The sequence below is a fragment of the Pecten maximus genome, chromosome 2 (genome assembly GCF_902652985.1).
Source record: "Pecten maximus chromosome 2, xPecMax1.1, whole genome shotgun sequence".
NCBI lineage: Eukaryota > Metazoa > Mollusca > Bivalvia > Pectinida > Pectinidae > Pecten > Pecten maximus.
Genome location: NC_047016.1, coordinates 21,240,947 through 21,254,935, shown reverse-complemented (window position 1 = coordinate 21,254,935; position 13,989 = coordinate 21,240,947). Strand labels below are relative to the sequence as shown.

Sequence of the window (13,989 nt, the reverse complement as noted above, 5' to 3'; positions counted from 1 at the left end):
CTTCGGTGTTCCAAAGTTGGCAGTTTTAGTCTCTGCAAACGTTCAGGGTAAGTTAAGTTTTTGAAACCCGTTATGAGTTTTGTAGCCCTCCTTTGGACATTCCCTATCAGTTCAATATCCCTCTTCTGATTAGGATTCTACACTCGAGGCATATTCCAGATGGGGGTTTGTTCTTCTAATCAGTCCTAGAATAATATTAGCTTTATAATTTACTCCTAACTTATATAGGTTCAAAAATTTAAATCTTCATCCACTGTTACTCCAATGTCCTTTTCAGATGTTATATTTTCGAGTTCTATTTGTTCATCCATCGCTCCCGACATGTAATAAAATATTTTCTCTTTGGAGTTAATAGATAGCATTTTGCGATAGCACTTTGCATTTGTTAGGTTGACTTAGCATTTGGAACAAGACTCCGACTGTCAACTAATTGGATAATTTGCTATTTTCTTGTGATATAAAAAGGACAGCTGGTTCGAACTAGTCATACATAGCTTATTTAAAGTTCTAGTCCAACCAGTATGACCTGTCGTGTTGATTTTTATTGACTTATTTGAGATTTCACATATTCATTCAGATCAGACTAGTACTGTTTACTTACATTTACCACTCCAGGATATTGTCACTATGTAACTTTATCAAAAGTAGGATGACCATATCATGTATTGTCAATCGGTGCATTAATAATGTGCCAAGTGAAACGTAGTTGCGGAAAATATTGTCTTCTGATTCATTGACGTTTCCTGCTATATAGATATAGCTAAATATCCAGGTTATCTTGTATCGTCAAAATTAGAAAATTACAAAATTAGAGGTACCGATTACAGAATCACTAGGCGCAATAAGGAGCAATAAACACCACTGACTTCATTTCACATGAGATTTGTCTTTTCACAATAAGGTCATGAGATCAACCATAAGAACGGCCAATGCCTAAAGGAGTGGTATCAGTTTAGATACAGCTTGTCGTACTGTGTATGAAGAGGTGTCGATGGGACACAGTCATACTCAAATGAGGACCGATGTAAAGGAGACACCAACAAAAACAGTCACGTGAGGACCGATGTAAAGGAGACACCAAAAAAAATAGTCACGTGAGGACGGATATAAAGGAGACACCAACAAAAATAGTCACGTGAGGACCGATGTAAAGGAGACACCAACAAAAAGAGTCACGTGAGGACGGATGTAAAGGAGACACCAACAAAAATAGTCAGGTGAGGACGGATGTAAAGGAGACACCAACAAAAAGAGTCACGTGAGGACGGATGTAAAGGAGACACCAACAAAAAGAGTCACGTGAGGACGGATGTAAAGGAGACACCATCAGAAAGAGTCACGTGAGGACGGATGTAAAGGAGAGGCCAACAAAAAGAGTCACGTGAGGACGGATGTAAAGGAGACGCCAACAAAAAGAGTCACGTGAGGACGGATGTAAAGGAGACACCAACAAAAAGAGTCACGTGAGGACGGATGTAAAGGAGATGACAACAGAAGGAGACACCAACAGAAAGAGTCACGTGAGGACGGATGTAAAGGAGACACCAACAGAAAGAGTCATGCACATGAGGACGAGTGTAAAGGAGACACCAACAGAAAGAGTCACGTGAGGACGGATGTGAATGAGACACCATCAGTAAGATTCACATGAGGACGGATGTAAAAGAGACACCGACAGAAAGAGTCACGTGAGGACGGATGTAAAGGAGACACAAATTGCAACAGAAAGATTCACATACAATGACGAGGACGGATTGACAGAAGAACTGTGGGATGCAGATTTTGTTTTGTTTGTTTTTTGTTTAAAGTTTGTAAAGATCGATATAGTTTATCTCTCCTTAAAACATTGTGATGCTAATTGTTAGAACAAGCAGTAGCCTTTCAATTTCATTAGATTATTTAGGTTATTTAGGTTTTCTAAATTTCGTCCTCATTATGTAGCCTGTGTCCTTGATTCTTACACTGATCTCCTCTCATTATCTACCCGTGATAAATAAGATATCATTGTCGCGTGAGCTTTTTTTTTATTGATTTTATGAAATTACATTCATATTCAATGACATGTGTTACCTTAGCCTTACGGCAACAATCAATCATTAAGATTGCGTGTCCTCTGGAATTCCTGTGATGATAAAAATGTATATTGATACCAATAATTTCATTATCATGGGTACGATTTGGCAGCAATTTCAATATTCAAGTTCTTTCTCTGAACTCAAAATTGTTGTCTGGTAAGTATACAGTCAGTTATGAGAAGATTGAAAGCTTTATTGGTTCGTCGGCCCGTTTCCATCACGAGTTGGCATGGTATTCAGGTTACGTGATTTTTCTTTCTATTATTCTTTAACAGGAACTTTTAATACAGAAGTTAAAATATGAATGAAGGACTACTGTCAGCATGTAAGAGTGTCTTGAATAATGAAATGTTCCTTTGCTGATTTTTAAGTATGTATATATGTATACGTACAATGTAACAATTACAATTAGTTCTCTCGGCGTTACATTTACAGGGAACTGCATTGAAGTTTAGCGAAAGGACCTACGGAACTAACGTTCAACGATGCTGATTGGTTCAATTTGTAACTCGTTTACCTGTCAATCTATACTGCGAAGTATGTGGGCGGAGCCTGTTCAGTGTTCAAACGTTGAAACAGCCGGTGTGTCGGTAAAAGCCTTTCATGTCGGTGGGAGTGATTTCCTCTATGGCACGTATGATAGAGAGTTTTAAGTTCCCACTCGCAAGTTCCCGGAATCGTTCTTGGGTCATTAAAGATTTAATTTTCGCAAAACAATTTTCAACTGGATTTAGATCCGGTGAATATACAGGCAAGAATGTATAGCCGACACCCTGCATTTGGAAAAACTGTGAAAGGGCTATCTCTGCGTTGTTATGGTGTATTGCACAATTATCCACAACTACTACATCGCCCGGTAAAAAAGCCGATCGACCAAGTCGGTCCTGAGATAAACTTGCTTCATTCCAGAAGTTCAAGTACGTGTTCATGTTAGAAGGTCCATCCACGAAATTGTAATATATAACACCATTCAAACCTACAACTAGGTTTAAAGTTAAATTACGACCTGGGTGAAATTTGCCTATTTCAACACATGCAACACCCTTTTTAGAATGACCATAATTAGAGTTAGTGGTGGTTATTTTGAACCCACTCTCGTCCATAAATTTCACTTGACAGGGCCGTACCGTTTTGCAAAAATCCATATAGGCTTGTGTGTAAACCATATTATGTTGCGAAAACCTGTCACAGGATGGGCGTGTATTCCGTTTATATGTAAGATCCAATTTTTTTGACATAGTTCTGTATATAGTAGAAGTATCAACTTTTCCCGAGACGGGGGAATATTCAATCAATTTTTGTTTCAGTTCTGTCCCAACTAAGGTATATAAAACACCTTTACAGCTGATGATGGATGATTTACAGGATGACATGCATGTGAAAACTGTGGAGTTAGATAGTGCTAAAGAACAACTACAGGCTCTGGAAAAAAAGTATTCAAATCCTAATATAAAAGCTGATAAAACAAAGTTGCAGTGTGGGCAATGCCACATGAGACTCGGACACACAAAACGCAACTGTGATTGGGGCGTGTGTGAAGGGCCTCACATGTGCAATGATCTTGATAAGCATGACGTTAAAAAAAAAAAAATTGTGGACGCTGCAGCGACAGTGAAAACTTTGACAAAAGAACTTACGAACGTACGACGAAACATGTAATACATTTTTCAGTAAGGTTTTGCCTTACCTCGTCAACACGGATATAGAGAAGTATTATCCCGTGGGTGCCTACGGTCTTCGCGCGCTCTGTATGGGGGCTATACATCCCGATATAGCGGTCTTGGAGAAACGTTTTAGAGGTATTGTACCGAAGGCTCTTGATTCTGCAGCAAAAACATTTGCCGCAATATTAAAATCTGACTGTTCCACAAAATTTGGATTCAACAAAGCCAAAGTTCACAACAATCCTGTGAAGCAACTTTTACAACAGAGGGGCGTTCAATACCCCGAGTTTTCAACGGGAACTCAAACATCTGCGATGCTAAGTACCCCCGCGACGGCGAACTCGGCGATAGCCTGGCAACCTAATTTTAACTGGATAACGCCATCTAACATGGTGGTTGGCCCGTCGACAACGTCACCACAAATAATGCACGTGCCATATCAGCTCCAATTCAACAATCCGTTTGTGAGACCCATATCTGAAGAAGACGACTTGTGTTCGCCACTACCCCCAAAGAAAAGGAAGATGTGAACATACAAATAGCATGTGTCAAAAGTTTCCTTTTTGTGTAGGATAGTACATTCTCACCAGGTACCATCAAAGATTTTCTTTCTTTTAATATTATCGCCTGCGAGTGAGGCAATTCTTTTTAATTTTCAGTACACTTTTAAAAATAATTTTCATCATTAAACTTTTGATAAAACGAGTGTCGCTTGTTTTGTATTATTGATTCTGAAATGAATGTTCAAACGGGAAATTTTAGTAGTATTGTATTTAAAAAAAATGTATGATTTTCAATTTATTCATTACAGCACATTTATGTAGCATGATGGCAAATGTAGATGTACAAATATATATCCACAATGATGTAAAATAATTTCTTTTAACAATGTAGAAAAATCATTTTGTCATCATTTGTATACCGAAAATGCAAGATTTATCAGTTTGTTTCAATTAATTGTTCCTACGGAAATATTTCGGCATTTAGAGTTAACTGCTAAATTATTGCCCATTTGTATGTTTTTCAAATAAAATGGATATATAGTATATACATCAACACACTTTATCATGCAATATAAACAAATAACCGTGAGGGATACGTGTAGGATAACACAAGTACATTTTACGTTTTAACAAAAAAAATCTTTTTGTAATTACGAATGTGCTAAATATGGGAAAGTTCAAAATAGTATATCGTTCCCGAAATTGAACATTTCATTTCATTCATCATGTCAAGCCATGGCAGTTACGTGTACTACAATGTACGATAAGATCAAAGGGACAGTAATGCATCGCAAGACCTCCGCTGTGACACTGAAGGAATCCGACAACAAACGATTTGATTGGTCATTCGATCAAAAGGAGTAAACGGAGGGGCGGAGCAATGAAACGCTAAACTTCAATGCAGTTCCCTGTACATGTATGTGCATGTAATCGACTGTACCTGTAAATTTTTGCTTGTTATTGTTTTCCAGTTTCTGACTATGGAGTCTTTTGAATAACATACTTTATATGGTTATGATTTTATAACATTCCTGTTATCAGGCCTATTCATTTCACGATTGATTTGATTTCCACTAAATGCCGATCATGTCAGTTCATGCCGCTTTTCAGATATGTACAGTAGGCCTATTTATCTCGGGTTTTCCACCTCGAGTTTTCCACCGGAACTGTCAACGAGGAAGATGGTTATGAACCAGGATGTGAGGTCTGTAAATTGAAGTTATTTCATTTTAAGGTCGTCTCACTGACCAGGTACTATGATCAATACATAGAAAAATGAACAGTTATATACTTTGATGTTAAATGTGCTGTTTCTTTTTATGCTCCGCCATCAAAAAATACATCTACAATTGTTTACTTTTACTTTCGGTTTCCCATATCTGTCGGTGATAAATATACATTGTACATGTGTGAAACCCCAAAAGAATGTGTTGTAACTACTCATTTAAAAGTAGATAGAGGCAAGTCATAGTAATATTTTCAGAGAACAAGTTTATAAACATGACTCTCTCTCGTCAACTCCTCTTCTCCCCGAGACATGTCATAAAAATCCAACCATTTTTAAAATGTGATAATATGAGTGGTTGTTGTAAATGGTATTTCTTTCACTTGAGCTTGTTTATTTTTCCAAAGTTACAAAAAACATGATCTTTAGATATGTAATGTTGTTTCATCCACAAAACACTGATATACCACTAGTTGTGTATGATATATCTGACATTCTAGTCTTTTGATTGTTTGAGATTTTGAATTTTGACCTAAACTACTGAACTACATGATCTTTTGATGATGTCACCAGGAATCCCTACAACACATACAGTCCTGTCCAAGTTCTTAATGTACAAACAGGCTATCGCCACGTGCACCCTTTGCAAAATATTCATGATCCATATGCATGTAATAACTTTTTTTTTAACACAAAAATTTGATTCCTTTCAAAAGTTCTTGAGGACAATGACCGAGTAGAACAATATCTGTCACACAGAATATTAATGCATCTCCATTACTATTTTGAGGTTATCTAAATAATGGCACATTCAAGCACAGATCAGTCTTGCAGAAATGTCCCAAACCAGGTCTTGAACTCTGACAGTGACAGTGATTAGTTGACAATTTGGTCTGAAGCAGCTAGCACGATCCATACACATTCGAGCAGATTGCTTATAGTTCTATGCACTACAGAACAGCAGACAATGAAGTTTGAAAGAATTATGTGGTTTGTCATAAACAGTAATTATTCTTTACTAAATTAATTTGAAAACAGTGAATTTTTATTTATCAAAATCTATAATTTTTTTTTATCTTAAGTAGGTACACAATGTACTTAACATTTTAAAATATCACTACACCATATTTGTATATGTCAGATGTATTTTTGCATTCCTGTATTTATAGTGGCCTAATTGATACACAGATGTATTTTTGCATTCCTGTAATTATAGTGGCCTAATTGATACACAGATGTATTGTTACATTCCTGTAATTATAGTGGCCTAATTGATACACAGATGTATTTTTACATTCCTGTAATTATAGTGGCCTAATTGATACACAGATGTATTTTTACATTCCTGTAATTATAGTGGCCTAATTGATACAGACGTATTTTTACATTCCTGTATTTATAGTGGCCTAATTGATACAGACGTATTTTTACATTCCTGTATTTATAGTGGCCTAATTGATACACAAATGTATTTTTACATTCATGACATAGTTGTATTACATGGTACTATTAGAACAGGCCAGTTAATAAGCGATTCATTGTTAGCATTTTACAAGATAAAAATAAACGGTTGCGAAAAATTCTGGCTATTCTGTATCCTTATGCATCTAAAATACAGAGATAATTGTGGTTAATGTACATAAATGCAATTTGCCATGTTACATCCAAACATCTAGTACATGGTCAAGAAGGTTTTTTGACACTGTCGGCATAATAATGTACAATAATACATTTTACCTGTAGTACTTAACTAACTGTTGTACTTAACTAACTGTATTACTTAACTTACTGTTGTACTTAACTTACTTGTAGTACTTAACTTACCTGTAGTACTTAACTTACTGTAGTACTTAACTAACTGTAGTTCTTAACTAACTGTAGTACTTAACTAACCTTTAGTTCTTAACTTACCTACCTGTAGTACTTAACTAACCTGTAACACTTAACTAACCTGTAGTACTTAACTAACCTGTAGTACTTAACTAACCTGTAGTACTTAACTTACTGTAGTACTTAACTAACCTTTAGTTCTTAACTTACATGTAATACTTAACTTACCTGTAATACTTAACTAACCTGTAGTACTTAACTAACTGTAGTACTTAACTAACCTGTAATACTTAATTTACTGTAGTACTTAACTAACAGTGGAACTATAATTCAAATGCAGTACATAACTAAGGGACCATGGTGGCCGAGTGGTTAAGGTGTCCTGACACTTTATCACTAGCCCTCCACCTCTGGGTTGCGAGTTCGAAACCTACGTGGGGCAGTTGCTTGGTACTGACCGTAGGCCGGTGGTTTTTCTCCGGGAACTCCGGCTTTCCTCCACCTCCAAAACCTGGCATGTCCTTAAATGACCCTGGCTGTTAATAGGACGTTAAACAAAAACAAACCAAATGGTACCAACTGTAGGTTGGTGGTTTTTCTCTGGGTACTCCGGCTTTCCTCCACCTCCAAAACCTGGCATGTCCTTAAACGATCCTGGCAATTAATAGGACCTTAAACAAAATAAACCAAATCTAGTACTTAACTATTTATACCATAATACTAATAACTGAAATGTAGTATTTAACTAAACTATAATTATGATGCATGAAATTATTCATGCTTACAAATAAGCATAGAAACAAAACATAAGTCATTGGAAGTGTATACAAATCTGTTATTGTTTCAATATATATTGTGTTGTACTATAATTAAAAACTGCTAAATAGACTATTGTTTGTTTACTTTTGTAGGATTCTTCTAACATGACACAAAAGAATAAGAACCAGTAAAACGATGGATGCACCAGATAGTTGTCCTATTTGTTGGGATGACTTTAAAGAGCCAAAATTATTGAAGTGCTGTCATTCATTTTGCTGCAAATGTCTGAGGAACTACACAAGAAAAAACAGAGGACGTAGTGAGTTGACATGTCCGCTGTGTCGACAAGCCTGGGATATACCGGACAAAGGTGTGGATGGGTTCCTAACTAACTACTTCATAGCTGACACACATGTAAAACAGGAGGCAGTTCTTCTGCCTTGTTGCTACTGCAGGAAAGAACGAGTTCTTAAAACATGTTCACACTGCAATCAGACTATGTGTAGTGAATGTGCAGTGGATCACCGTGAAGCACTGCGATTGTCGGGGGAGGATCATCTCAGTGTATTTGAGTGTAAGGACGATAACACAATCGACTCTGATTCTGATGAAAATGACTCGACGGACTCTGGACGGCGTCAGCAGCGACGGAATTCATCAACCATGGCTATACCATTTTCTTTGTCTATTGCCTTGCCTCCTATCCGGACCAATTTCAAGGTAGAACCTTTATCAACATTTGTTATTGAGAGTGATTTTCCTGGTAGTAGTGAGCGTCCATTTATCAACTGTATATACCCAGTATCAGAGGATGAATGTTGGATAATTCCAACTGCTGGACCAGATTTGGTCCGCTACACCTGGGAAGGCGAGAGAAAGCAGATTATTCACCTTGGTGGTATAATAACATCACTGGTCTTTCAGCCAGATGGGAACTTCCTCATCTCTCTCTGGGGTGACAGGTCAATCGTGGCACTGCTGTCAGACTCCATGGTGAGAGGATTCTCATACACAGGCGACATCCATCCTCATTCTTTGGCTGCTTTCCCTGATGGCCGTGTGGTGTTTTGTGGACCTTCAGCGAAACCTGCTGAAAAATCAGACCCAGAAAAGGAAAAAACAACCATCAATGAGGGCAGCCTCTCCATATTAACTAAAGATGGATCCCTTATCAGAGAAGTCAGACATTCCAGAACAGTTTCGATATTTGAGAATCCTGCAGCGGTTGCTGTTAACCCTTTTAATAATTCCATAGCAGTGGCAGACAAGGGAAGGGGTTGTGTTTTCCTTCTGTCACAACATGGTGAAATCTTTTCACAGTACAAGGGAGCTAACCGCAGGCACCACTTCCCATTTCTTTTAGCTCCACAGGAAGATACCCAGTTCCTGCCCCTCAATCTGTGCTATAATAGAGAAGGAAACTTGTACATACTAGATGCATCGTCTAGACTAATACATGTCCTGAATCCTGATGGAGAATTTCTGGGTATGATTGCACCAGGGGACATTGAGGAGTTTTCACATCCATTTAGTATTGCAGTAGATCATAAAGGCAGAATCTGGATTGGAGATGAGTCAGATCACTGTGTCCGAGTTTTTAAGATATCTCACTATGTCAATCATTTTCCTAGAGACAATTGATCGTTAAATGAAAAATGAAGTGTGATAATTGATATTTTCCCAGTTATGAAAGCTTTTATGAGATTTTTAGCCCACCATCATCAGATGGTGGGCTATTCAAATCGCCCTGCGTCCGTGGTCCGTCGTCCGTCCGTCCGTCCCTCCGTCCGTCCGTCCGTCCGTCCGTCCGTCCGTCCGTCCGTCCGTCCCTCCGTCCGTAAACAATGCTTGTTATCGCTATTGCTGAGAAAGTACTGATGGGATCTTTCTCAAATTTCAGATGTAGGTTCCCCTTGGTGCCTAGTTGTGCATATTGAATTTTGGGACCGATCGGAAAACAACATGGCCGACAGGCAGCCATCTTGGATTTTGACAATTGAAGTTTGTTATCTCTATTTCTGAGAAAGTATTGAAGAGATCTTTCTCAAATTTCATATGTAGGTTCCCCTTGGTGCCTAGTTATGCATATTGCATTTTGGGACCGATCAGAAAACAACATGGCCGACAGGCAGCCATCTTGGATTTTGACATTTGGAGTTTGTTATCGCTATTTCTGAGGAAGTACTGAAGGGATATTTCTCAAATTTCATATGTAGGTTCCCTTTGGTGCCTAGTTATGCATATTGCATTTTAGGACCAATCGGAAAACAACATGGCCGACAGGCAGCCATCTTGGATTTTGACAATTTGAGTTTGTTATCGCTATTTCTGAGGAAGTACTGAAGGGATCTTTCTCAAATTTCATATATAGGTTCCCTTTGGTGCCTAGTTATGCATATTGCATTTTGGGACCAATCGGAAAACAAAATGGCCGACAGGCAGCCATCTTGGATTTTGACAATTGAAGTTTGTTATTGCTATTTCTGTGAAAGTACTGAAGGGATCTTTCTCAAATTTCATATGCAGGTTCCTCTTTGTTCCTGGTTATGCATATTGCATTTTGAGACTAATTAGAAAACAACATGGCCGACAGGCAGCCATCTTGGATTCTGACAATTAAAGTTTGTTATCGCTATTTCTGTGAAAGTAATGAAGGGATCTTTCTGAAATTTCATATGCAGGTTCCCCTCAGTGCCTAGTTATGCATATTGCATTTTGAGACCAATCGGAAAACAACATGGCCGACAGGCAGCCATCTTGGATTTTGACAATTGAAATTTGTTATCGCTTTTTCTGTGAAAGAACTGAAGGGATCTTTCTCAAATTTCATATGGAGGTTCCCCTTGGTGCCTACTTATGCATATTGCATTTTGAGACCAATCGGAAAACAAAATTGCTGACAGGCAGCCATCTTGGATTTTGACAATTAAAATTTGTTATCGCTATTTCTCAGAAAGTAATGAAGGGATCTTACTGAAATTACATATGCAGGTTCCCCTCAGTGCCTAGTTATGCATATTGCATTTTGAGACTAATCAGAAAACAACATGGCTGACAGGCAGCCATCTTGGATTTTGACAATTGAAGTTTGTTATCGCTATTTCTGTGAAAGTACTGAAGGGATCTTTTTCAAATTTCATATGTAGGTTCCCCTCAGTGCCTAGTTTTGCATACTGGGACCAATACGAAAACAACATGGCCGACAGACAGCCATTATAGCTAAATCTTAAATTCTATATATAGGTTCCCCTTGTTTGAATAGTACTAGAGGGCTGTTTCTGAATTTACACAGATAAGTAAGACTTAGAGGAAGGGAAAAGTAGGGAAAAGATCAATCTGACATGGAACCTATAAAGATCATTCAATGGTGGGCGCCAAGATCCCTCTGGTTATATATATTATGTGATATATTTATAAAACCATAGAGAGTATTGGTGTGTTTAAGTTAACTAATCCTTCCTCGGTTTTGATATGAAATATCCTATATTGAAGGACATGAACAAATATTTACCATTGTATGGCACTGCCACTATATAACCCTACCAATTCAGTTGTGAGTTCACCAGCTTTTAGGCCGAGTGGTTAAGGTGTCCCGACACTTTAACACTAGCCCTCCACCTCTGGGTTGCGAGTTCGAAACCTAAGTGGGGCAGTTGCCAGGTACTGACCGTAGGTCGGTGGTTTTTCTCCGGGTACTCCGGCTTTCCTCCACCTCCAAACCTGGCACGTCCTTAAATGACCCTGGCTGTTAGTAGGACGTTAAACAAAAACAAACAAATCACCAGCTTTCAGTTGGCATTCATAGTCAATATGAATGCCAACTGAAAGCCGTTCAATGCTTAAATGATTGAATTTTTTATTGTGTTTCATTAAGTGCTTATACATATGTCAGATGATAAGTTTTACTAATTCTTACAAGTGTTGCATCATTCCTTAATATCTTTACAAAAAAAAAGACAAAAAAAAAGACACATACACACACACACAGACAGAAACAATTTTTGTTTCGTTTAGGAAACGTATAAAAATGATTGAGATAACTGAGTGAAATTGATTGGTGTTGAAATACACTGTATATACTGGGATGTTGATATGTTGTAGTTTAGGGTGGTATGATTCATAAAGAAGAATGAAATAAGAATTTTAAGGACTTTAGCATTGGCTCCATTAAAGTTTTGCTACAGGTTATTGAGGTACAAGTCATTGAAATGCTCTAATATGTAATTTCATGTGAGGGGATCATGTATTTCTACTAAAATGTGCTGTTTTATGAAGCAGTTTTGTAATGGACAAGTTATCATCTTGTACTGATCTGATGGTTAATCATTTGTTATTATTATAATGGTTTATGATTGTTGTTCAAATGATATTATTTTTTGTGTGTTTCATTACTTATGTTTTCAGAGTTTAAGACTATAGATTATAGGTATCGTGTCTAAAGACTGTTGATTGGGTGAAGATGATATAGTATGATGCCATCATACACATTGTTCGTAGGATTGACACCATACATGCATATAGTAATAGTTTACAACATCACTCACTATATTGCAAACTATATAGTTGATACAATATATGCAATGTCACATACTTTGTTTTCAGCTCCAGTAAATAGAATGAAGTGTGACACCTATACACTAATGTCAGTATAGTGTGATATCTATACACTGATATCAGTATAGTGTGATATCTATACACTAATGTCAGTATAGTGTGATACATATACACTAATGTCAGTATAGTGTGATATCTATACCCTTATGTCAGTATACTGTGATATCTACACTGATATCAGTATAGTATGATATCTATACACTGATGTCAGTATAGTGTGATATCTATTCACTAATGTCAGTATAGTGTGATATCTATACACTATTGTCAGTATAGTGTGATATCTATACACTAATATCAGTATAGTGATATATATATATACACTAATGTCAGTATAGTGTGATATCTATACACTGATGTCAGTATAGTGTGATATATATATATTGGGGTCAGTATAGTGTGATATCTATACAGTGATGTCAGTATAGTGTGATATATATACAGTGATGTCAGTATAGTGTGATATATATACACTGATGTCAGTATAGTGTGATACATATACACAAATGTCAGTATAGTGTGATATCTATACCCTTATGTCAGTATAGTGTGATATCTACACTGATATCAGTATAGTGTGATATATGTACACTAATGTCAGTATAGTATGATATCTATACACTAATGTCAGTATAGTATGATACCTATACACTAATGTCAGTATAGTGTGATATCTATACACCCATGTCAGTATAGTATGATATCTATACATTAATGTCAGTATACTGTGATATATATATACTTATGTCAGTATAGTGTGATATCTATACACTATTGTCAGTATAGTGTGATATCTATACACTAATGTCACTATTTAAGCATTGAACTGTTACCAAATGGTAGTATACAGTCGATATGAATACAATTTGGGTGACAGATAAATAGAATGTCGCCAGGGCGACATAAAATATTTATCTGTCACCCAAATTGTATTCATATCGACTGTATACTACTATTTGTTATGTGTGTGTATGGACATGACTCAACACAGATCAACAGTAATACCATGTATTCACTTGAGGTCATTTACATCAATGTGTACATGCCGCCATGCCTGTCGGAAGAGGCCAGAACGAGGCTCGCTATAGTCTATATCACATAAGTGATTGTAGTCCGTTTCAATAAACTAGTACACAACATCTCCCCTCAAGTTTCTGAGTATTATATACATACTTCATAAAAGATATTATTAAAACAAGTAAAACTAACTCGAAAAGTTACTGACTAGATATTTTCCTAATATCTGACACAAACTATTGCATTAACTAACAAACAACATTTGACTAGAAGTCTGAATTGAACTTGAACACATAAATGAA

The 13,989-nt window shown here is 37.0% G+C and overlaps 2 protein-coding genes across 3 annotated transcripts; both read left to right on the top strand.

Moving 5' to 3' along the window:
- Nucleotides 1–3,721: 3,721 nt before the first annotated feature.
- Nucleotides 3,722–4,445, top strand: LOC117341272. Its single transcript, XM_033903133.1, has one exon. It carries the CDS (start codon nucleotides 3,826–3,828, stop codon nucleotides 4,267–4,269), a length of 444 nt encoding a protein of 147 aa, XP_033759024.1. The 5' UTR covers nucleotides 3,722–3,825; the 3' UTR covers nucleotides 4,270–4,445.
- Nucleotides 4,446–5,396: 951 nt separating this feature from the next.
- Nucleotides 5,397–9,783, top strand: LOC117321499. Of its 2 annotated transcripts, none has more exons than XM_033875916.1 (2): nucleotides 5,397–5,446; nucleotides 8,209–9,783. In XM_033875916.1, the coding sequence occupies exon 2, from the start codon at nucleotides 8,252–8,254 to the stop codon at nucleotides 9,695–9,697; it is 1,446 nt and encodes a 481-aa protein (XP_033731807.1). In that variant the 5' UTR covers nucleotides 5,397–5,446; nucleotides 8,209–8,251; the 3' UTR covers nucleotides 9,698–9,783. The 2 variants fall into 2 exon arrangements, with proteins under 2 accessions (XP_033731807.1, XP_033731808.1); XM_033875917.1 differs by having other exon boundaries at nucleotides 5,414–5,493.
- The last annotated feature ends 4,206 nt before the right edge of the window (nucleotides 9,784–13,989 follow it).